Source organism: Pholcus phalangioides, unplaced genomic scaffold (genome assembly GCF_987345545.1).
Source record: "Pholcus phalangioides strain wild (caught in Gottingen) unplaced genomic scaffold, Ppha-v1.0 ptg000015l_1, whole genome shotgun sequence".
Classification (NCBI taxonomy): Eukaryota; Metazoa; Arthropoda; class Arachnida; order Araneae; family Pholcidae; genus Pholcus; species Pholcus phalangioides.
This window is the reverse complement of record NW_028301608.1, coordinates 97,496,127-97,522,350: the sequence shown is the minus strand read 5'-3', so window position 1 is coordinate 97,522,350 and position 26,224 is coordinate 97,496,127. Positions and strand designations below refer to the sequence as shown.

At 33.4% G+C, this 26,224-nt stretch overlaps 1 protein-coding gene and 1 non-coding gene across 2 annotated transcripts in view; both read left to right on the top strand.

The window, feature by feature from the left end:
* Positions 1–296: 296 nt before the first annotated feature.
* Positions 297–598, top strand: LOC149077138 (signal recognition particle RNA). The gene has a single exon (XR_016194227.1).
* A 6,395-nt stretch (positions 599–6,993) lies between these two features.
* LOC149077137 (uncharacterized) overlaps positions 6,994–26,224 on the top strand; it is a 49,100-nt gene continuing 29,869 nt past the window's right edge. The window contains exons 1-2 of the mRNA XM_089244867.1: positions 6,994–7,136; positions 11,818–12,287. Of these exons, the coding sequence (XP_089100993.1) occupies positions 11,963–12,287 (325 nt within the window). The 5' untranslated portion in view covers positions 6,994–7,136; positions 11,818–11,962. The remainder of the gene's footprint in view (positions 7,137–11,817; positions 12,288–26,224) is intronic.

The window sequence follows — 26,224 nt, the reverse complement described above, 5'->3', positions numbered from 1 at the left end:
AATCAATAAAGACGGGATAACGCTGTAAAACTTTTGTAAAAGTACTTTTATAAAACTTACATTTAGGCGAATGCAATCAACAGGCTCATCGGTTGTATTAAAAGTTTTGTAAAATAACTTTTATCAATATTTTATAGCGTAATAACTAACCCAGCCTAACTCACACAGCAGAAATTTTATGAATTATTTTCGCAGTGCACCAAGTTTTCTTACGCCTAACAATATAAAAATGTTTCCATAAAAACGTATTTTATAGAATGTGAGCATTATATACGTCAGTTAAGCTCCAGCAACCGGCTGCGGAACGTGGCGTGTTCGTGTAACCCAGCAACTTTGGGAGCCGGAGCTGGCGGATGGCTTGAGGTTGGAGTTTCTTAACCCAGCGGTCCTATGTCGACCGGGCGTCCATGCTAAGCTCGATGTCGATATGGCTGCAACGGGGGAGCCCGTTGTGATCAGGTCGAATGCTAAGGAGGAACGAACCGGCCCAGGGCGGAAACGCAGCAGGCAGAAGTTCCCGCATCGTGCAGTAGTGGGATAGTGCCTGTGAGTAGGCTGCTGGTGTTAGGCCAACCAAAATAGTCAGACCCAGTTCTTTTGATGAAATTTCTGTTGATTTTTTTTCACGCTCTTAGCCCCGTTTACATAGGAAATAAAATATCCCGGGTTGCAGGGATTTTCGCTATAACCCGTTGAAATGGCGTTTATATGGTTTATGTCGGTATCCCCCCTTCTTTCCGGAAATCGTCACTTGTCGCGTGGGTTGAACGGAAGTGGTTGGCTCAAGATGGCTGACGCAGGAGCTAGCAGTAGTTTTCGCAGCACAAAGGACTATGGGAGAGGAGGTCGGAGTCACCCACCATTATTCCGCAACGAAAGCCCCGTTTGCATGTGAAATATTGCGGTAGAATTGGTAGTTCTAGAACTCGCTGGACGACTTTTTTTCCTTCGTAAGGAAAGAAATGGACAGCAGTCATTGGTGAAAGTTCTTGAAGCAGGTTTTAAAAACGCTTTTTCTATTTCGCATGTAAACGGGCTAAAGATAGGACTCTTTTGAGGGATCTCCATGCCTCCTCTTTCCCCATGAGGAAAAAAGTTGCCATGCAGATAAGAATCACCAAAGAAACCCTCAATCTTGCACATGTCAATAGGACCATTGGGTATGAAGTACGTGTAAAAAATCGTGCGTAATGAAATTTTCTATTGATTTTTATCTCTTTTAATTTTTGACGTTAATAAGTTGCTAAAAATAAACAACGTGTCTACGTAAAGGAGCATGAGAAATGGAAGTTTGAAACAGAATGCTTGAATTGCTTTGATATTGGAGAATTCGTTACAATAATTATATAATGGTTAGACACGATGGGTCGTCTGATCTGTTTGTGACACGTGCGTATGACTGTTGCATGTCTGACCCTCCATTTTTTGAGGTCGTGGATTCTAGGAATCCGGATGAAAGACAAAGTATTACACAACGGTCTTGATCACAACATAAGGAGATGTCTTCAAATAGCAATGGATAATGAATGCCTTTTCAGATACGAGGACAGACAAAAAGACTTGTTTTCATGATGAAAATCAGCAAATTGTTGGTTTATTATATCATTACAACTTTTTTGTTCACATTGCATTAAAATTTTTGTTCACATTTAAATTACAGTTTTTGTTCACATTTAAATTACAATTTTTTCACGTTGGATCACAACTTTTTCTGCCCACATTACAATATATTTTTATCCACATTAAATTGCAGTTTTTGTCCACATATTACATTACATTTTTATCCACATATTACATTACATTTTTATCCACATATTACATTACATTTTTATCCACATATTCATTGCATTTTTATCCACATTACATTGCAGTATTTGTCCACATATTACATTACATTTTTTGTTCACTTACATTACAATTTTTTTTTCACATTCATTCAACCACACGTGTCTGAAATAAACGCAACGCGGTACACTTGCACCTTAAATTGCACGTATATAAGTGCGGGCATGCAATTAATTACTGCACATTCATATTACTATTTTCCGTCGATATAAACATCTGTCATTCATTGTTCATTGCAACCGCTACATTGTTACAAAAAACTAATATTTTTTTTCATTCCGTCCAAAAATACCGAATTCTCTTGAAATACTCATTTTTTATCAAACTTTTAATATAACGACTTCCCGATATAACGCCCCTTTTCCGTGGAACAATGGTGGGTTGTTATTATGAGCGTTGACTGGCCATAAAAACCACAGATTACACTTCATTCGTACTATTACTATCTCCTTACAAATTTTCAAGAATGAGTGACACTGAGATGCTCATAGCATAATATATAATTCGGATATTGACACTTTCCAGTTCAGTTAGCTCCTCGAAAAAAATGCCAACTTCAAGTAAAAAAATTGCTTTTTTTTTTTTGCTGTAATTAAAAATTATCTTAAATTGATAAATTCAGTACTTGTGACAGTTAACTGCTGATTTGAACTTATGCAAAATCGATTTGAATATAAAATTGTTTATGAAAAAAAATGTGCTTATTTTTGGACACAATATGGCGGGAAAAAGAAAGTGTTAAGTAATTAAAGACGAATATTTAAACATTTATATGGTATCTATATACAATAATATTGAAACGAGATTCGGAAATATACATTCTACGCCTAAAAATAATAGCATGAAAATAATAGTTTTCAATCAATCATTATTATGCCTTTTTTGCTCCGATTTTTTAAAACATTTCTTACATTTTTTCCATGGAAAAAAATAATATGACATTATACTCCAATGCGAAAAAAACTTTTTTTTTCATTCCATTTTCGCGTTTTTCTGGGGTTTTTTTCACAGGAATTGTATTCATGTTCCGGAGCACATTTGCAACAATTCTCACTTATTCCTTTGGCAGCAGACATTCGATTCCCACGTTCACAGGCTTAAAGACACGAACAGAGAGATTAAACGTCACTAAAATGATACATGTGTTGTCTTGTTTTATACGTGTCTCTTCACACCACTAACGGTTGTTCGTCCAGGGTTTATTCTAATGCAACATACGCTGTCGTTTTATTTTTCCTGACAGCTGACAAGGATATGGGAACCATGGATATAAAATGAAATGTTCTCTCAGGAATAATACGGTAACGGAAAAAATATTTATTTCATCATCAGACGATTTTATTGATTTTCTGATCCGAATATTTCTGCATTTGCACTCGAACGTTGTCCCGTAAAACTACAGAGTTATTATTAATTCAGGGAACAAATCTTAAAATTCATTCCTAAACAAGCAAATTTTGGTTATAGAATGTGCGGTCGAATCGCAATTGTAAAGGCAGTAGAGGGTAGGCGTGTATAATAAAGGCTGTTTCATCCCTTTGAAGTCGCACTTTCAGCCTTGACTCAGTCTTGGAGCTACTGCGTGATGTCACTGCTGAATCATTTTTTTTAGCAGACGACATCAGCACACGTAATGGGCTGATTTTTTGAAATTCACTTGCTTCTTTTTCTGTTTTAAATGAGTGGTCTGTCGTTCATGGTGTTGTTTTAGTGTCACAGGTATGCAAGTGTGGTGTTTTTATCATCTTTTTTATAATCTATAAGCTACGAAATGGATTAAATCTAAGAAATCGTTGGAAAGTAACAAAATCATTTGATATTAGCATCAAAACTAATAATAACAACAACTTCGAACATTTTATGTTAGATTCTTTTTATATATGCTTCCCATGTTTTTATGTTGCTGCATGTCCCATGTTTTATTCGTAATAATGAAGTCCAAGACTTCTAAAAGCTACGCCTAATTCAAATAAAAACAAAACTATTACCAAAACTTGTAGAAAGTTCAAAAGATAAATGATAAATTATCTGTCGCGGGTTGTCTTTCAATTAACCCAATAAAAGTAAACTAACCTACGCGATTCAGCTGCAGTGAATCAGAGAGAAATATTCTCAGTGGAAGTCACTTCATAAGAAAATTTCTTATTTTAATTGTATAAATGGTTGATTGATTGTGGCATTGCTTTGAAAAATTTTCGTTCTTCCCCTACTTCCAATATTTAAAATACCACTAATAGTATAATCACATAAATTTTAACAATTAATTCTGCAATTTCTCAAAGAAAGGGAGTTGTAATGGCATTATGAATAGGTGAACTCTGTGAAGAAAATTATATAAATGGCACTCCAATGTTGTAGCTCAAAATAGCAAGAATTTAAAAATATTTAAAACACCAAAAAGCTATTTCGAAGCAAATACAGGCCCTTCTTCGGTTGTAGAAAGCATGTTACATATAGCGTGGACTACTCGCTTGAACAAAACACGTAGTTGAAATGAGGCCGACGCGCGGGGGTGACGATGATGGCAGAGGTGGACTTGACATCATTTTATGACTTGAAAATGATGATGATGATTAAGATATTTAAGCGCATTGTAAGGAAAGTGGAAGGAAAGAACAAATTTAAAAATTGGTCCGAAGTACTGGGGAAATATGGATTGCTTGAGAAATCGTTAAACAAAGAAAAATTTTCATGAATGTTTGAAGCGCTTCAAAGTCGTGCATATCAACCTCGTGTTTTGTTCAAGAGAGTAATCTGAGCTATAACAGGCTTTCTACTACTGAAGAAGGGGCGATATTAGCCTCGAAACAGCAGTTTAATGTTTGACATTTCTTGAAATTCTTATTATTTTGATCTTCAACATCGGACTGTCATCTATATTATTGTACTTTGCTCAAAAGGTATTTTGTCTCATTTTTATCTGTGAAGAAAGTTTGCCGTTTCCACCGGCAATCGAACCCCAGTCCTCAAGTATTCCGGAAAAAGTTCGTTAACATATACAATACGGGAGAGAGGGAGCGCTGATGTACAGACGGCAGTCTGTCAACATCCGCAAATGGTACCCCAAGTGGGTGACAGTAGATTTTTCTCAGTCTATAATACATCAAAGAAAGGAACTTCTTGGTATAGGAAAGTCTCTTTCCACACAAATGTCCAGACAAGTATTTTTCGCTAAGGGGTCATTAAAGTATTAAGTCAGCATCGATGGTGGGTGGAGGGTTCCGATTTGCTGACTTTTGATGACAAGGGGAAAGGGGGTTAGGATAATGCTTACGTCATCAACCACCCCTTTATGAAAATGTGAAATATTCTTAATGGCATATTGCTCAGTACGCCAAAAACGAGAAAACCTTTCGATAGTTTGTAGGCACCCCTGAACTAACATTCCCCGTATTGATAAGTCCCCTACAGAGCTACTCTAATGATCTCTAAATGTTTCACGAATCCAAGTATCTGGAACTGTGTCACGCATCACTCAAGCGATCCGTAATTATGCCGCGGATCACTTAAGTAATCTGGAAATGGACCGCGGACAACTTGAGTGATGTAGAACCGCACTGGGTGCGACTTAAATGCTCTAAAACTGTACCACATGTCCCTCAAGGGATTTCTAAATGTGCCACGGCTTTCTTAAGTGCTTTGGAACTGTCTGGCGGGCCACTTAAGTGATCTGTGAATGTACCACAGTCCTACTTGAGTGATCTGAAAATGTGTCACTGGCCACTTAAATGCTCTGGATGATTTATGCCACGGGTCACTTAAGCGATCTGTAAATGTGCCGCTTAGTTAATTTTTACAAAATTAGGTTTGGTAGGGGGCAGGCCACATCAGATAACCCCCGACAGTCCAGACACGACCCAGGCTCTGTCCCTCCCGGGGTATAAGCCTTTTAGCCGTGGTCAAATAACCCCTGGGCCCATATTTGGCAGCGGGCCAAGGGTTTACCATATATGATTTAGAGGGTGGGTCGCAATGAATTTCTTAGAGAAATTTTGAGTTCTTCTACTAGCATTGAAATATTAACAGAAATCGATTAAAATAACATACAAAGGTATTTTCTTCCGAAATTTTAATTTTTTTTAAATTATTTTTTGCATTAAAAAAATGAATTTTTTTATCGTCGGGGGGGGGGGGAGTACATGATCCCCCTTACGCACCCCCCCCCCCCAACCGCTTACGCTTACCTCTCTGATCCCACCACTATGCGTTAGAAGGTGGGGCAAAGCTGATGACGAAATTTTGCTGAAAGAGGGGGGGGGGGTCAAAAATGGCTAAAAAATTTGCTGGCGTAATGCTTGAACGGCCTTTAATGTATTATCGCCTGAGAAAAATTCCTCTCTCCATTCAGGGACTGTCGATTAAATCATTCTCCACGTTTTTCAAAGAATTTCCACTTTTTTCCTTAAACTAATAATTCAATAAAGTGGCATGGAAATTTATGAGCTTTGCGAATAAATAATGAAAAATTTTGTTCTGTTATTTCATTATCTAAAAACTAATATACATCACAAACAATCCTTCATAAAAAATATTTACAGGTCACTGAAGCATTTCTTTGATGTCAATCCCGTATAAACGAGACATCTGCCAACTAAAATCCGGGTTTTCCGCTCCGCCGTACAGCACGAAAACGCTGATTGGTTAAAAAAAAAAAAAAAAACTTAAATTTTAGTTTTTAAACCGTTCAACATTTTCAGGTTGTCAACATTTTACGTTTTAGGGTTCAGGTTTCATTACAGAACAAAATCTACAAGTATTTATTTTCTGCTCATCGTCACTTTCCAGCTACACAGAAATTTTTCTAGTAATAATAATATAATGTGACTTTTCTCTGTGGCTGAGTAACTACCGTATAAATAAAGAAAGTGGAACTTCTTTCAAATAAATAAGAAAATCTTTAAGAAAGGGGCGAAAAAATAGAATCTCGAATAAAGCTAAAAACTACGTTTACATGTAAAAGAATGGTGCTCACGTGAACAGCACCTACACATACCGTAAGAAAAAGAAGAGGAAAGAAGTAAATTAAGGAAAGGAAAAAAAAAAAATTGCGGTCACACAAGAATCTGTTATTACATACGTACACACACACACATACGAACTGTGGCACGCACAGTTGACCGCGTGGTGGCGCCACGGTAGTAAGCCTTTTCCCAACACCTGGAGAGCGGATTACGGAAGGCGGAAAAACGGAAAACTCCCTTCCGTCTTCAAGTGAATGCGATCATCATCACCACGAACAAAAAGTTAATGGGCCAAAAAGTGTCAAAAACGACAACAAAATAAATGAAAAGGTAAGGGAAAAAAATTCTAATAAATCAAAACTTTTGTTTTTTGCAAATAAAATAAAATATTTGGTAACACGTGTGATTTTTCCGAATGAGTTAATTAATGGACAAAAAATATATAAGACTGACGGAAAAACTTTTGAAAACTTTTCTCTATTAAACTCTTGAAATTTCAAAATTTTGCATAGTTCATTGAACTGTGCTTATTGTAATAATTCAGAAATAATTTATGCATAAGAATGAGAACAGATTTTAAGATATATATGAAGTTATTTATTTTTCTATGAAGGAATATTTCATAAGGTGAAACATGTTTTTGTTGGAATGCATATTTATACAAGATCATGTGAAATAATTTCATTGTCATCTGTTTTCAGATTAAATTTGAATATATAATTTTTCAATTAAATTTTATTCATCACATTGTCAAACGTATATCATAGAAAACAAAAACTCCATCTGAAGGATCTTCCTTTCAATTAATTTTTTCATTTAATATCCAGACCTTTCTGTGTTTAAGACAATACGATCATCGTCAACACGAGCGAAAGTCAACGAGCCAAAAAGTGTCAAAAACGACTACAAAATTAAAAAAATGTATAGAAATAAATTTTAATAAATCAAAACATTTCTTTGCAGAACAGATTAAATATTTGGTAACACGTGAAACTTTTTCAAATCAATTTATTTATTCGTAAAAAATTATATTAGGCTGGTCGAGAAAACTTTTGAAAAACATGTCTCTATCAAGCTCTTAAATTTTTAAAATTTTTAATGGTTCATGAGAATGTGCTTATTATAACAGAAATAATTTAGGCATTAAAAAGGTCGACAGATTCGTGAAGTTGGCTATATTTTATAAGAAAATATTGCTCTTGATAAGATATATTTTTTTCAATTGCTGCCATGAATAGAGATATATAGAGGATCTCAACTTGTCATCTTTAGAAAAATGATCTGGTTTTAGATTAAATTTTGATATAAAATATTTCAATTACATTTTATTCATTACATTGACAAAAATGTATATCATAGAAAGCAAAAAAAAATCCATCTTCACAAAGGATCTTCTTATCTAATTAATATTATTATTTAATATTAAGACCTTTCCATCTTTTCAAGTGAATTTGATCATCTCCAGAAACAAATTTAATGAGCCAAAAATTGTCAAAAATGCCAACAAAATAAATGAAAAGGTAAAGGATAGAAATTTCTAATAAATCAAAAAAAAAATTACAAAGTCATTTAAATACTTGGTAACTCGTCGGACAAGTTCAAATCAATTAATTAATGCTCAAAAAATTATATTAAACTAAAGGAGAAATTTTTTGAAAGTTTTTCTCCATTAAACTTTTAAATTTTCAAAATTTTTTGTAGTTCATTAAGCTGTGCTTATTATAACGGAAATAATTTATGCATAAAAATGTCAACTCATTTAAAGATATATGAAGTTATTACCATGCGTATGTATACGAAATCATTTAAGATATTTCAATGTATATCTCAGCCCCCCCCCCCCCATCTATCTAAAAATCTAAAAAATAATCTTTTTTGAATTAAATTTGAATATACAAGGTGATGTGATTCTACAACTCCAATTGCCACATTTTTCTGGTGAACCGTTGATCTTAGATCCATAATTTTAATTAGGAAAAAGTATCTAAATAACGTGTAGACCTCAAATACGTCATTCCTGTTGCAAGGGGTTGTATTTAGTTATTAAAGTGTAAAAATTACCTTTTCATACGGATAGCCTATCGTCAAAAGCCGAATAAGAAAGTTGTTTCCCTGTGTTGTCCCGAAGCCAACAAAAAAAGTTCCTACGTTTCCAAGTGGAATATTCGTTGAGCCACTTAAATAAAAAATGTATAAAATTTCAGAAAGAACGGCATCGACTAACGGACAATGCTTATTTCTCTCGTTTTTATGCTGCTCTTTCCCAACTTTTTTCAGATTTTTAATTAAATTATCAGAGCAAATATTGCACGCACTCTTGGAAATAGAGAAGACATCACCTCAAGAAAGACATCACAACAACTTTCCAATTGGTTTTTTGAAGACAGGGTGTCCGTATAAAAAGTTAATTTTTATATTACAATAACTATATAACCCCTCTTAACCTGAATAACGTATCTGAGTTTTTCACACGTTATTGTGATATTTTTTCCTAATTGGAAATATGCCTCCGGGATCAACTGTTCGCCAGTAAAATGCGGCAAAGTGAATTATGAATCACCCTATATAATTTATCAATTCAGACAAAACGCATATCATAGAAAACAAAAAAAAACGTCCATAGGATCTTCTTATTTAATTAATTTTGTTGTTTAATCATCACCTCGAGCAAAATTTGATGGTCCAGAAAGTGACAAAAACGACAACAAACTAAACAAAAAGGTGAGGGGGAAAAAAATCTAATAAATCAAAACAATTTATAAAAAAAAAGTAACACGTGTGACTTTCAACAATCAATTATTTCATAACGAAGGTGTCACACTGACAGAAAACTTTAAACTTTTCGAAACTTTTCATAGTTCATTAAATTGTGTTTGCATAATAGTAATAATTTATATACGAAAACTTTAATAGGTTCTAAGGTATGTGTAGTTATCAATTTTTTGTACAAAAATTTTCTTTTGGTATTTATATACATTTTATGGGCATTGTATAATATTTTATCATGCACATATATATATATTATTTATAATTTTTGTGATTGCATTTTTAATTTGGTAGTATTTTGGTAATATATGACTTCATTACTTGTTATGGGCATCTTTTTCCCAGCCATGGCATTTTGGCTGTTGTGGCCTTGTATTTGTATTTGTATATTTGTATAAAATAATATGTTTTTTTAATTGGTGTGTGTCATGCATATCAAATATGCATGAGAAAATGCGATTCCATTATTCTTCTGTGAGTGGGGTGTAAGCATCATACAATAAATTCAATAAATGTAAGGAGTCTTACTCTTTGATGATGGCGAGGGGCCCTGGATAAGACGGGGAGGGGTGGGGCACCAGAGGGAAATGCAGTCTAAAAGAGGGCATGAGCGTAAGAAGATTAAGAAACATTGAAACTATGATGTAAAAAAAAAGATGAAATCAGCGCAAACATTTTTAGATATTTCTATTGAAGATATACGAAAACAAATTACCTCGAGCATACATATATACGAGTTAAAATGGTAACTTACAACATGATAGGAAGTTATTCATTAATGATCAGGTGCTCGTACCTAAATGGCTTCCTGTTCCTGACTCCTTATTTATTACACAAGGTTTTCGGATATTGTAAAGAGATGCCTACCGCATATAATGATTCTAGTATTTCGATCTGAATTCCCAAACGAACTATTTTGAAGCATTATAAAGAGCTAAATCATCCATAAATCGCACGTCTCACTTCCTCTGGGAGGAGAAGAGAATCACATTTCGGCTCCATTTGTGTGTCTGATCCAACGAAGAAGAGCTGAATGGTTAGAAGCTCAAGTTTCAGGCTCATTTACCGAACTGCAGCCAAATTTCTTTGGCGAAATTATTGGAATACTGCTAGAAGAGCGTTTTTGATCCTTTATACAGGGTGTCTATGTTAAAGACAACCTCTGAAAGTAACGACTTATAGTAAACGAATCACACATGATTAGTTATAAATTTGAATATTTGAATTGCATTGAAGAAGGCAACTCCTTGAGTTTATTTGCATGTAAATAATGTTCAGTGTGAGAACCTTTTGTGAATCCGCAAATGGTACAAACGATACTCAATCTCTTGCTTAGTGTTTAGTAGTATCTGAGATGTTATTAAACCAAACTTTGAGATTTAAATGATGTTGATGGCTTCACATTTAACTCAGTTCGTACACGGAGTTTAACACGAGTCACTGATTTAAATTAAGCTAGCTTAAGCACGCAAAATGTTCCTCAGACAAATGTTTACGAGAGGCATGTGCGGTTCAATAGTCGAAGTAGTTGCATTTTTTTCAGCATGCACTGAACCTTATGTTGTGGCGTCTACATGATATACCAGTACTACTAAATTGCACATGCACTTTGTAAACATTCCTCTAATTAATTTGTGATAGTGATAGTAATAGGAACCGAGAGACACCCACGCTCTGTCATACAAAAAATCTATTGTAGCTTGAACAAAATATATGTACAGTGGCAGGTGCATAAGCCATTCATGCACATCGCCAGTAAACAAGTGTAAAAATCGATAATCGTAAAAATAATGATAGAGTAAATATAAATCACAGTTTATAATCACTCAAATATTCATAGTCGATAATCGTTCTTCAAAATCGATATAATTTGATCAGCTTCTTTTCAGGGATTTTCATTGAAAAATAATGAATTCGTGCATGTAGGAATTTGCCGTGTATGTGTTATGTACCATCGTTAAATTTGTTTCTGCGGAATGTCTGTCATGTATTTCAGAAGTGCTGCCATCCAGCTTTTGAATTCGAAAGTAGAGGACTTGATATTTCAATTCGCCTGTGTAACGTATTATGCGGGTGAATTTCATATGTTGTAGGACGCTGATTCCCTTCAGCTCGGGCAACCTGCAGATATGTAACATTGAACAATAAAATTCAAAAAATTGATTGTGACTAAGTTGTCAAAGAAAATAATGATTTCAGTGGGTTTTTTTTTTAATATTTCTTACTGTATTATTTTTTATGCAAGGATGCAACGATGATTCCATTGTTGAGAGTTGCGAAATGACTGCGGAGAAGTTGGATGACTTCACCGTCGGCACCGTCTGTCACCGTCGTCACTGGTGACGGGAGAAGAAGATGGTGACTTCTCGATTGCCTGATGATCGAGGACTATGGTGTCATTCACATGCCTCTTCATCACCTTGACGTTGATACTAACAGCGACTGCATCAGCGCTCGTGACCATCAGTCTTTTGTCAAACTATTGGGAGTACATGTCGTACGACGAACAGGAGATGAACGTCATCGCCAGATCTAAAGGCCACACGCTGATAAGAATCAGCCAAAAAGTCTTGAAACTCGACACGATGCCATTGAAAAGCACTGACAGCGTCACCGCGAATCCAAACCATACGGATGAAGCTGATGATCTGCGAAGCGTTGTGTACTTCTTTCCAGCTCATGGTGGAGTCAATGCTCTCTGCGCTGACATAACAGGTGCGTTATACTTACACATAAGCCGTATATTGATAAATAATTTAAAAAATAATAATACAGTAAACCTTAGAATTTACGAGTGTTTCGCAATAAAAGCAAAATTTTTTACCAATTTAGAGACTTGATCATCTAAAGATATCTTGCAAAACGAGCAGTGCGTACACTGTACAGGGTGTCCTGTAATTCCTAATTCTGCCTTTGTCTCATCAACCGCTCGACATAAAGGTACGGTTTTATTTAAAGAATGTCCAAATGTGTTCAAGAATCATTCTGTGCCACTTTTGATAGTGAAAATGCAATATGTCATGAAAAAAGAAATTTAAATTTTTAGGTGATCCTCCTCTCCTCTGTGTTCTGATTAGGACGTTGTGGCACTGTCTCCCATGAGGCCAACAAAAAAATTTCATCTTTGTAACTATAATATGCGCTGAGATATTTGAATTCAAAATTGGAGAAAATTTGGTGAAGTATAGCAGAAAATTAGGGAAAAGAGCATTGCCCGTTAGTTGCTGCTGTTCTTTCCCAAATTTTCCCCAATTTTTGAATTCAAATATCACAGCAAATATTGCACGCAGAAACGTAATTTTTGGTGGCCTTAAAAAAAACACGGCAACAACTTCTTTTACGGGAAGTGAGAGAACGGGGGACCGTATAAAAATTTAGATTTTTTTTATTTTATGAACACTATATTTTTGCTCTTGAAACTGGTACGAAGTGATTTCTCGCACACATTTTCAACATTCTTTACATTAAAACCGTACTTCTACATCGAACGGTTGATAACCTAAAGGCAGAATTAGGACTTACAGGACAACATGTATAGCCATAAATCAGTGGACACTTTGGAGCCTACATACATTTTTTTTTTTTCAAATTCCTAGAAAAATACTGGATGGATCGTTCTGCAATTTCGAGCATGTAAATATAATGCTTGAATTCATACTTTCCGGTGCAGATTCGGCCACGACTGTTTTTTAGGAGACCGAAAAATAATTAGAAAAGAAAATGTTTTTGATCAGCCCTATACCAGAAGAATCTGAAAAATGATTTGTAACTGTCACAGAATATTTTACTTACTTTATGTACTATGTTTGTGCATTTTCATGAGAATAGAACGTATGAATGTTTCGCATAAAAGTTCCAATTATCAGAGTGTAAGTTTTGCTTATAGCATACGGAGATTTCGACCAAGTTTTTACGAAACTTACAGAAAGTTTACACTATATATGAGACACACTGCAAAGAAATTTAAAATATAACAACTTAGTGTTCGATGAGATATAAGCATGTTACGTAAATGATTTCTGAACACGCATGCGTAGGAAATATCAATTTTATTATGTGATAAATTGGTTGTCAGATGCATAGTGCAACTTATAGAAAAATTGCAGCTTAATGTCTTGAAAATTCTGACAGATGCGATATAGTGAGCTGCAAGTTAAGTGACTTACTGAAGTAGCTTTATGTGATAAGGAACTTCTCCCCGAACTGTTGTTTGGAGAATTTTCTGCCATTTCATTATTTGAATGATTAGAATATGCTAGCAGCATTATACCAAACGGCGAAGACGCGTGTCTATTGCTGTATAAGAGAAATACTTAAGTATAACATTACGTGTACGATGTCAAAATTTAAAAAAAAAAAGAAATAATGAAATGACGGAAAATAATTGAAATATTCATTAAATCAATCTGAAATTTATCTTTGAAAAAAATAATAACAGCTGGTGGGAGAGAGACGGATATAAAACGCATACTTTGAGATTAAATTATCTTTTATGAGAAAATTTGCCTTGATATGCGAATTTTTGCGATTGCGAGCACATTTACAGAAAGAATTATGTTCGCAAATCAAAATTCCAATGTACAATATTCCACAGTCAAACTCAGTTACAACAGCATCAATTAACACGACGTATAATTTCAATGAGCAGTGGTCACGACCAATCCAATTCGCATTGAGAATAGGGAACTTTGCTTTCAACGTCAATGACTTCGAATATAACAATATATATTTCAGCATTTTCTTTCGTATTTTTGATTTTGCAAATTTTCTCCAAAAGTTTTACAATCCAATTTGATATACATTGATTACATAGATTAAATGTTTGCCTATCGGCAGTGAATGCAGGATTCGTTTCATGATTGTCTAATGATTTATGTTCTTGAAAAGAGAAAGAAGGCTTAAACGGAAGAAGTTTATAATAAATTTCATACGTTTCGGGGGCTATTACACCGTGTTCTAAGCTTCTTCGAAGCAGACGTTTCGTTCACTACTGCGGTGGACATCTTCAATGCTGTTTTTGACAAGCGAGAAGACGAAACGATCTCTTGGATGTCGTTGTGACTTCCAGCAAGTGACTTGTCGATGTCAATGTGCCGTGGCGGCTACTGATCTATGTTCTGTTTCCATTCAGTATACATAAAGATGTTGTCAGAGTTTCTAGAAGCTCTGGATCCCCATTGATATCTTCTTTTAGTATCCACAGCAAGCTCGGAGCATCTATCTCTATAGGGATCCGGATCCTAAACTATTTTTAACCTGTGTTCATGTCGGGTTCGAGATTTGTCTTTTTGTGTGAAGCATCTTCTAGGTTGGAAGGAAGTTTTTTGAGTCTCGGGTTTTAGTGTGTATGTTTGGGATAAATTCGAAATGCATACGTTTTCAGAGAATTGTTAAAAAAAGTACTCTAATGAAAGAAGTAACTTCATGATTACGTTTAGAAATAATTTCAGTCTTAATGAGAGAAGTAATTTCAGCATTCATGGAAGTAGTTTGAGAATTAATAAAAGATAGAATGGAAAACTATTTCCAGAATGGAATTCATGGATGAAATTTCACAATTAATAATAGAAAGAATCAAAAGATATTTTTATAGACCATTAAAGTGATTTTTGAATCAATTATAGAAAAAATCAAAACAAATTTCTAGCAGGAAAAGAAAAAAAAATCAAAAGGGGTATCAATTCATGAACGTAATTGCAAAATTGGAACTATTATCAGAATTCATGAATGTAATTTCAGAATAAAGTAAAGAACGAATCAAAAGAAATTTCATAATTTGTGAGAGTAATCAGAATTAATACAAAGAAAGAATCAAATTTTTAAATTTTCAGAACTTATGAATGTAAATAAACAAACAAAAGCAATTTTGGAATTCGTGAATGTAATTTCAGAATTAATAGAGGAATAAATCGAAACAAATTTCACAGAATTCGTGATGATTTCAGAATTAGTAATGGAAAGAATCAAAAATAACTTTTAGAATTCATGAAAGTAATTTCAGAATTAATAAAAATTCATATTTAATGAAAAAAGTATTTTCAGAATTTGAAAAAAAAAATTATATTTGTTGAAAGAAGTAATTACAGAGAATCCATAAAAATCCATATTCTATGAATGAAATAATTTTATAACAAAGAAAAGTCTTCAATAAATCGGGGCGGCTCCTACTCGACCAATTGCCCGTTAGGATTGCCCGTTAAGGCAAATGTTAGGATTTTAAATACTGCAGTAGTAGTTTTCAATTTAAGCAATACTTTAAATAAAAATTATTTTTTGTTAATTACTATATTCATTTTTACTTCAGAAATGTGCGAGAAAATCAAAACCACGTGCAATTTTAACGGCCATCGATGTCTCATCGAGATACTGATGGAAGTAATATTTTCGCGGTACTGTCTTTAACTTTTTGAAAATAGTCAATATCTTCTCCATTTTCTTTTTAAAATAAATGTACTTCTCATACTTTTTCTTTCTACGCTTTCAGAATTTTTTTTTTCTTCAAAAAACTGAATAAAAGTAAAATTCAAGGAACTTGGTCAAAAATTATGTATTTTGTTCACATGTTGAAAACATTTTTTGCTCAGGCTGAAGATTCGAAACAAATCGATGGTCGCATAATTCAATTTACTGATCAGAATAAATTTCGGGAGCTGTCGGAGAGAATTTTGTTTTCTCTCTCTCTCTCAGCTTTGATGTTAATGCATTTTCTGATCCACCATCGTAAGAAAATAATTTTTTTTTCAGTGTGCTGAGGCTGAGTTCAAGGAATATTTATGTAACACTGGCTAGTCTGTCTTTCAACTATATATATATATATATATGTATGTGTGTGTAAATATATATATATATATATATATATACGCATACACACACATAACACTAGATTTGTTAGAAGCGAAAAATACCCAGTGTAGCATCAAGTTCCAATCGATTTCCCTAGGCTTTAACGGGGAACGTCGTCTTGGGTTACACATACCTTCATTTTTTCTAGAGAGGGATTCGTCACAAATTGCTTAATTGAATATGAGATATTAACAGATTCAAGCTTCATCTTGAAAATACCTTGTATATTCAATTTACGGCAACTATGTTCTGTATATAAACGAATGAGTAGATCAAGGAGTATATTTTGTTGTTGCGAAAAGTATTTTTCCACACTTAAATTTGAGATTGGTCTATCCGCTAGAACTCAAATATAATCGTCAGTTTACGACTACTATTAGTTCTGACGGATTGATCGTGAGTTGATGTCGTTGGTCCGTTAGACTCGATCCTTCGAAAAGTCGACGATTTATGAAATGTAAGTAAATGGGTTTTTTTATACAAATTTGGACGGATTTTGGATACGAAATTGGTGTACTGGAGTGCATTCAGCACCATTGGACTTGTAGAGAGTCTGTGTTTTTCGGCACTAAAAAAATTGTTCAACTTTTCGTGATTGGGTGACTTTACGTCAAAAAATTACAAGGGGAGAAACCTAAATTATTAACAGCAGGCATATGTTTTCACTTAAGAATGTTCACCATATGTGTCTCTCCTACCCGTGTCAACATCAGTCTTTTAAAGAGATACGATAATACCCATTAAAGACTTAATTCAATTTACATATTAATATTCACTATCATCAAGGAAGAATTTTTTCATAAGCTAATTGTTAATACTCAGTCTTTAAAAGGCATTAAATTTGCATATTATCAAGAAACAAGACCATGCATCACCTATCCACCAGAATTTCAACTAAGTTTTCTTCTTCCATCAGAAAAATTCCGACTCTTTGGCAAGTCTAACGACATAAACAGCACCCCGGAACGTCAATTTTTTTGTTTTACCTTATGGCTTTCTTTAATCCGTCCAAATTGATAGAGCACCCTATATAATGTTTTTTGCTTGTTTGTTTGTCTTAATTTTGGAATTATCAATCTAGGAAATATCTCAAGACTATACACGGTGGATACTATAGACCGACCAACAATTATGCACGTGATTCCTTGTGAAAACTAATACGGAAAAGTGTTTTTCATTTTTTCAGGATCCTTGTACCTCCCTATTAAGGGAGTTAAACCGTTTTGAAATTTTGTGACGCGTCAATTTTCTAACTGTAGTGATGTTAACCTTGTTATTGCACGTTATCTTCGCCCCACTATATTGGCAAATTTATCGCAAGATTTGCAAACCATTAGCCGAACGAGATCGATTTGAATTTTTTTCCCAAAATCAACACTTTTTTGCCAAAAAATGTGGTAATTTTTTTCTTCACTGTTAGGTGAATTTTTTTAGGGAAAGGACAAAGAAAAAGGGTTTGCACAGATTTAGCTTACTTGATTACGCTCAAGGTTGTAGCATTTATATCAACTTAAAAACACCAAGTTATACGTTTGGTGCACGTTCGGTGAATTTGGCAGGATTTGAAAGTTACGTCAAATTTTAATGCGCTAGAAATCCATAATTATTGGTCAAATCAAAAAAACTGAAAATTCTTTTCCATATTATATTTTCACAAGCAATCGCGTATGTAATTATAGTTTAAACTGTGTTGGTGAATACGGCCGATAGTTATTTGAGATTCGGCGAGCAGTTCTGAAAAAGTAAACATAATATGGACGTTAAAACCCGGAGGGCGGACTGTTTCGGAAATTCCCACTGTCTGACAACGTTCTAAATATCTACCAAGTATTATCTGGAGGTACATGCAGTGTTTAACACTGTTCAGGGAGGCCACACGTTACAGACAAAAGAGATGAGACAATAATCCAAAGACTGGCATCTACACAAAGTATGACTTCGGCGTAGTTTAAAAACTCGTCTGAGCACTGAGCGTGAATGGGTACGATGCATACACGTATACGAGAAACAGGTACTGTATTATTTCGAAAAGTATGAAAAAACCAGCTTTTGTGTGCGCTCAAATTTCAACAAAACAAAGATTACAGTGGCCTCGCAAGTGTTTGCCATATGGGCCAAAATGGCATTCAGTTATTTTCAGCGAAGAGAAGTGCAACTTAGATGGATCAGATAGAGGGTAATATTTGCACGATTTGCGAAAAAAACCACGGATTAATTGTAATCATAGACAAGTCGGTGGTTCACTTACGCTTCCGGTTGCATTCTGCTGCAATGAGCAGATATCAGTAGCCTCTCTGAGAGGTCACCAAAATGCTCAGCATCACATACAGACAGTAGAACATGATCTGGTGAACCTGTAGTTGGTCTCCAGTGGGAGTTTCAACAATATAATGCAGGCGGGTAGTAGGCAGATCGTGCTCCCAGAAAGTCGTGCGAAAGTCTAGTTTGATGAGAAAAAATATTGAAGTTCTCATCTGGACAACACGTAGTCCCAATCTGATTTCTATTTAGAATCTTTGGGGAATTTTAGAGAGAGGTTTATGAAAATAAATCGGTGCATCCATCTGTAAAAGCTGTTAGAGCTTTCACTGAGAGTTATTGGCATAACTTTGAGCACCGAACAATGCAAGGACTTAATTACTTTGATAAACCTTTATTATCGAAATTATTAAGAAAAAGGGACATCCGACCAGATTTTAGATAACTTTAATTTTGCTAAAAATTAGAATTTGCCTAAATTTTTGCATCGATTATTTATGTTATTTTTGTTTATTTTTATAATATGTTTTAGAGTATAGTTAAATTTTATTTCTTTACAAATAAAGTAAATGTAAACCCTTTATAAATAGTAACTAATTTGTGATTTTACAATTAATAGTTTTCAGATACTTTGGGATCTCAACTAGTGTCTGATGTTTTGCGGTATATATCCTGGTTAATAATAAAATAATAAGCATCTTGAAAGTTAGCACATCTTGATCAATCTAAGTATTTCTTTTCGATAAACTCCATTTGCATCATGGTTACAACATACACACTTTTGAAAACACTTCTTAATAACGTATCTCTATCCATTTACCCTAATTTCTATAAACAACTCCAACCTAAAATCAACATTTTTAAAAGAATCTACGTTATTTATCATTTCAAAGAATTTTTTTTTTCGGTGCCATTTCAGTGGCATTTTAACGACTACAATAAAAAATGAATTGCCATAAAGAAAATGTGTATATTTTTTTTCGCTCATTTTTTTCCCTTAATGTTTAACGATAAAGCATTTCGAGTATACATAATAAGAACAGGGAAAAAAACCCCGAATGGAATGCAGCGAAATTTCAATTAATTATAACGGATAAAAAAATTAAACTCAAAAGAAACTGAGAAGTTTATGGCGATCCTTAAAATACCTTCTTTTTTCCTCCAAACAAATTATTTATGTTAATGAATAAAGTATTGCTTGCTTGAATTGAGCAAAACGTTGATCTTACTTAATGGATGGCATTGAAAAAATTACACAAAAGTGAAAATTAATGAACGAACATCACAATCCCCGTAAATTAAATTTAAAAGAATGTTCATTCAAGTTCTAGAATTTCAATGGAATTGTTTTTTGGATTACCTACGGGAAATAAAATAGCTAGTTAATTTCTCATGAAGCTTTCGAGTTCGAAGTAACCGTGAAAGTTTACATTGAATAAATACGTTATTCTTATTATTGATCAGGATACGTCTATTTCATTTTTCGGATCATTCTGTGTTACTCATACAAAGAAAAAATACCTTCGAAGTTGGAGAATTTCACATTATTTTAATTTTTTTATCAAATCCAAAATATAATGATAATGGGAATCGTTTTTTTTTTTAAATCTCATAACACAAATTCTTATTAAAATACAAAAAGTAATAAATTGAGACTTTTATCAATTATATAGCTCTGATATGCTACAATTGCCACAAGTATACATGATAATTAATGAAAAGCTTCCAATTAGAAAGTTTTTAATTACTGTGGTAAAGTTTTACCATTACCATGTTTTATTAAAGTAGCTTTTTATACAGGCATTTATTTATTTATTTTTAAAACATTTTCATTTCAGCTTGCTCATTCAGTAATGTGTCTATTGGGTTATTATTATTTGGCTATTATTATGGCTATTGCGTTTTTTATATGCATTCATAATACATTGAAATTTTTTAATCATGGAAAAAAAGTTGAAAAAATTCACTAAAATAATCGAGTTCTCTTTTCAACTAGGATAGATTTGAAATTTTAAAATGCAATTCTATTTTTAAATAACTCAATGCTGTAATTAAATCCAGTGATTTCAATGACGAAATATGGTAATGATAATTTCATTATTAATTTTTCACTCATTAAAAATCATGCCAAGAAAATAATTAAAAGATCGCGATGAAAGAACCACACATCTCTATTTTTCAGGGAAGTGAATAAAACGTTTTATTTAAAATATTTGACGATAACTTAGTCTAAAAATTCTTTTCTTCCACTAAAAATTCATTACTTTTTACATATATTCTCATAAATCTTCTCATGTTTCCATGTAATTGACTTCTACTTATTTATTCTAGTTGACTACTAAACGGGTTTATAATTAATCTGTTGAATAAGATGTGCCCTTTTTTGCACCACACACCGCACCTAGATTTTTCGGGTTTGTTTTGAAACTGAAACTCTCGGTAATAGAAATTGTATGGTATTTTCAGCGTATTGTTGTAAAAATATTCATGCAAACATTTGAAATATGAATGAGCTTAGCGAAAACATTCACATATTGAACGAATGGAAAACATTTCATATTAATTGACTTTGTTTCAAAATTCATTGATATAAAGTTATACAGAATTGGTTGAAGCTCTCTTCTTGGAAAACATATTAATTTTCAACTCTTCATATTGTTTTTATTATATAATATTATTAATTATAATATAATATTATAATATAGCATCATAATATTCATCCTCACCGACTGCGGTGTGATTTCAGCGTAATTCAGAACCACTCGTTATCATAAGGAGCTTATTTTAAGGATCGTAATTAGATTACATTTTTTAACCTTTTAACCCTATCTAACCGGAATATTTTAGAACAATTTAATTTTTTTTCCTGTCAATTATATCGTCTTTAGGTCTGTCCAGTAAAACAACAATTTTTCCGAAAAATACATTTTAGTTCTGAAATTCTGAAACTATTCCAGTTGGCATTATTGGACATTTTGGAGGCAAATATTCAACTTAAATAATACCAATTGTGTAATTAAATTTATTTAACTTATATAATTCTACTTATACAATTTCAATTCTAAAACAAAATATATATGTACTCTTTTCTGATCACATGAGAAATAAAAGTCAATATTGGTACGATATGCAAATACCCTATAAATACCTGCTATAATTTTCGAGGGCAAGTTTCGCAGGCAGTCAGAAATCAAAATATAAGTCAAAAACGGCAGACAGGCATTCTGCCTGTCGTTGCCTTGTATTTGTATATCAACAAATAGAATGAAGTTGAGAGCTTATACAACCGAATGGAACATCGCTATCGTACCACGGCGATCTATCGTCAAAGAATTGCACTGCAATACACAAAACTAATCAATATCATTTCCACGAAATTCGCTGTGAAAGCCCCAAACGTTAGTGATTCGAATTGAAATGAAGTAAAATCACCAGGACAGAAAAAGGGTTACAGATCCCAGCAATGGGACATTAGCACAACTTCTAGATCAAAGGCTCTGAAGCCGGGGTCCGCGGTTCTCTTGGGTGTCTTTGGAGAGATCACAAGGGGTCTGTGAGCTTGGATTTTTATTATTTTCACGTTACCATAAACTGGATATTATTGTGTGAAGGTGTCCATGGCCTTTATTTCTCTGGTACAGGGATCCATCCTAGCATCGCTAGGTCACGGGAATTTTTTTAAAACAGGAAAAAACCTAACTCAAAAAACAGCTGATAGGTGGCGCTGACATACATAAATCAACGAAAAGGTACTTATATAACGAACAGAATGCCTCCAAATCGTTTATTACAGCAACATATGTTCCACATGGCCAACCACCACAGGGGATAACACATTCCAGGAGAGTCACAAATCTAGCAACGGCAAAGTGCAGCAGGTCCACATACACCCACCCTGTATTTTCAGCTCGTTTCGTTATTGATGCTTCTAAGCTACTCCTAAACATTGGATTTTTACTTTAGAGATTCTCATGAACTTCCTATAATAACCAGCAGAATATCTTGAAGCCACACGTCTCCTATTTTTTAGCAAGCCAAGCCAGAACGATTTTTGACCCATACATTTTGGCGGGAAATACCATGTATGGAGGAGACATATTGGGTGCATTCTCCAACAACGATAGAATAGTAAGTGGAGAAACAAGAAATAACATTTTTAAGCTATTCAAATGTATGCAAATCATATACAATGTGTTCCTGGAGTGCAACATCCCATATTTCTTTTTAATATTGACAATAATTATTTTTTGTAATGTAATGCCCAAAATGTAATGCCATTAAGAGTTCATCTTTTTTTTTAATATAACAAAAGCATAAACATATGTACATATACAAACACATAAGAAACAAACACTTTGTGATCTCAAGGGACTTGAAGGTTCTTCCAGCAGGTTTACAGGGTATGTTCCGAAAAATATTCATAAATATTAATTTGTTTAATATACAACCCCTCAAAATTTTTCTCCTCTGGATTGTTCAGATTAATCATGCAAAAAAATATATTTTTATGATAAAAAAATAATAATGAATATTTCATTTTCTACCTCAGCTATTTGGTTCAGGCTCTCAGATAATTTTCGTGCGGATAGACAGCTTTTTCTCAGCCCCGATATATCAAGGAAACGGTTATTTTCTGAATTAAATTTTATAAAAATCAGAGCTTTCCGAACAGTGTCTCCAATGGTGTAGATCAGGCATCTTCAATCCGCTGCTCGCGAGCACCACGGTGCTCCCCGAAGCACCCAGCGTGCTCGATGCTCGTGTCCTATTTGGTGCTCGCGAGCACTTTATCAACATTTCATTTAAACACCTTGTGCAAATTGTATACAATTATTAAAATCATCCGGATTTCATGCATTCGTATGTCAAACATGACGTAAGAGTGCTCTTCTTTTGATGATCGGTACGGACAGTGCTCGCGACTGGAAAAAAGGTTAAAGACCACTGGTGTGTAGATGGCATCATACTTGCCCGGTATGCAAGAGGATCGTGGAGATGACTTTTCTTTCCGAGTTCACCTTGGCATCAAATCCAGAAAATGTCTGTTTCCTTGAGCAATTTTCGCTTTGGGAAACCCCGACTTACGCGATTGAGAATTCAGTGTCTGTCAGAACTTATTTTGGGTATAATCCCCGAAGCCAGGAAGTCGTCGGTCTAAGGAAGTAAGAAAGCCGGAGAGGAACGGGAGAAAAAAAAATAAATCTCTTTTCCTCAAGACGAAAATTTTCTCCCGGGGTACGTGAGCGTCGGTCACTCGCAATTTTTCTTGACATTCTTTACACTCTTTTCCTTACTACAACTGCCTACTACTTTTCCTTTTCTTTTCCTCCTGTATTTTTATTTTTCTGGAGATTCTCAAAGTACTCTGAAGTTGCAAATAACTCTTCTTCTCTCAACTCTGAAGTAGCATTAAGTTTTCTTACCTATCTTTTTCTTTTTTCCTCCACTCCAAAAAAAGAGCGTTCCAGGAAATTTCTCAAACTGAAATTGGGAATTTTTACTTCCTTTTTTTTTTTGGAACAGTTTTTACTTTACCTTATTTCGAAATTTTGTTATGAAAAAAAAAATTGTTTATCTATAAACTTTACTTGCAAATACGGCTCTATGTAGAATCTTGTTTTTCTTACTTTATACGAACAATAATTTTTCGTACTAATATTTGAACTTGTAAAATTTTAACCGCAAATAGGCACATAAATGTGATCTATGTATCAATTTTGAGCTATTTGTTTTGAGCAAAATATGCGTTTAATGTTGAAAATAAATAGAAATTATAAGAATTTTGTTTTTCATATAAACCAAGTATTTATATTTTTTTATTGCAAACCTAAACCCTGTATCTTTTTTTAAAATTAAAAATTTCATCTATACAGATACATAATTTTATATCATATCAATATGTTAAAATATATATAATTTTCCATACTAAATTATTTTATTCCCTTGTCACAGAATACACATTTGTATCACGAATACGGTTTTAATTTATTTTTACAGCTTAAAGAATATTGAAATTCGTTACCGCTTTTACCTTTTAACTTCTTCATTAATTTTTACTGGTCTTGTCTCGATTCAATTAATTCAAATGGAAAAGATTGCAATAAATGGAGACAGAATTTCTATAGGAAAAACCACTTGATGTTTATTTTCAGTCCGAAATTCTAAAAATTTAGATAAATAAACACTGTCTTATACTGAAATTTTTTCTTATTTTTCTTATCCACCTTTTTTCCAATATATATATTGAGGCATTTGTTGTTTGTAAAACTATATTTCGATAATTTCCTAATTTAAAACACAGTAAACAAGTTTAATGAGTAATTTTATATTATTTTTAATTAAAACAAACAACAAAAATAAAAGATACAAGTAGAAAATGTAATACAATATACAAATACAAACATAAATTACACAAAATGCACATATATATTACATGCACTATGTAGCCCCAAGGGACGGTAAGGTCCTTCCAGCAGGCCTTTATGATTTTTATTGTTTTTTTTTTCCCTTAAGCAACAGCTCTTTTATGTATTAAATGTATTTTACTATATTTATATATTTTTAACATGCATTGGACAATAACTGATTTCAAATCACTGCATTAATACCTGTGCTTTTGATCATATTAAAGATATTATATTTTGTATTTCTATTGCTATATTTGTGTGATTATTAGTATAGATGAAGTTCATTATTTTTGGAGCGATGTAACAAAAACTTTTTTGAATAATGTTTTATTACTTTTAGGCACTTGATAAATATTTCTATATACAGTCGAATCCCGTTTTAACGAATACCGTTATAGCAAAAATCTCGTTTTAACGTAAACTTTTCTAATCCCCCCAAATAAGTTTACATAGGAACAATGCTAGGTAACCTGGGATTCCTTTATAACCAAATTTCGTTTTAACGAAGTGATTCCTCCGGTCTCCTGGCGTTCGTTATAATGGGATTCGGCTGTAGTAAGTTTAACTTTCCAAGTTATGTAATTTTATGTAAGTGACCTAAATGTGTGAAAATATGATTATGCAACTTCGATTAAACTGTAAGTGAAAATGGAACCCTTTTATATATATAGATGCTTCCAAAAATTTCAAAAACTCTCCTGAATATTTTTAACATATGGTCGGTGAAGAGTAGAATCATATTTTTTTGATACGTATAATTTTCAATGAGAAAAAAATGAAGTTTTACCAGCTTTAATTTTTTTCCTATTCGAATCGAATAAAAAAAAAGCAAAAATGGGTACTTGGAAAACCTTTGATTTTAAATATCATAGGCTTAAAAGATTTTAAGTCTGTGATGTAAACCAAAGATAAATCATTCATTTACAAGAAATAAATAGAATTTCAAACAATTGAATGCTTCAAAATATTGAATCTAGTTTTACATTAATTTGATGACATGAGATCTTTAGTGTGGCTTTCTTGCATATGACTTCTAATTGAGAAAAAAACAACAGTAAGGAATGCCTTTTTATTCCTTATTTAAAAAACGCAATCCACACTGTTAATGTGATCACATCGGGACTAACATCGAATCACTCACGT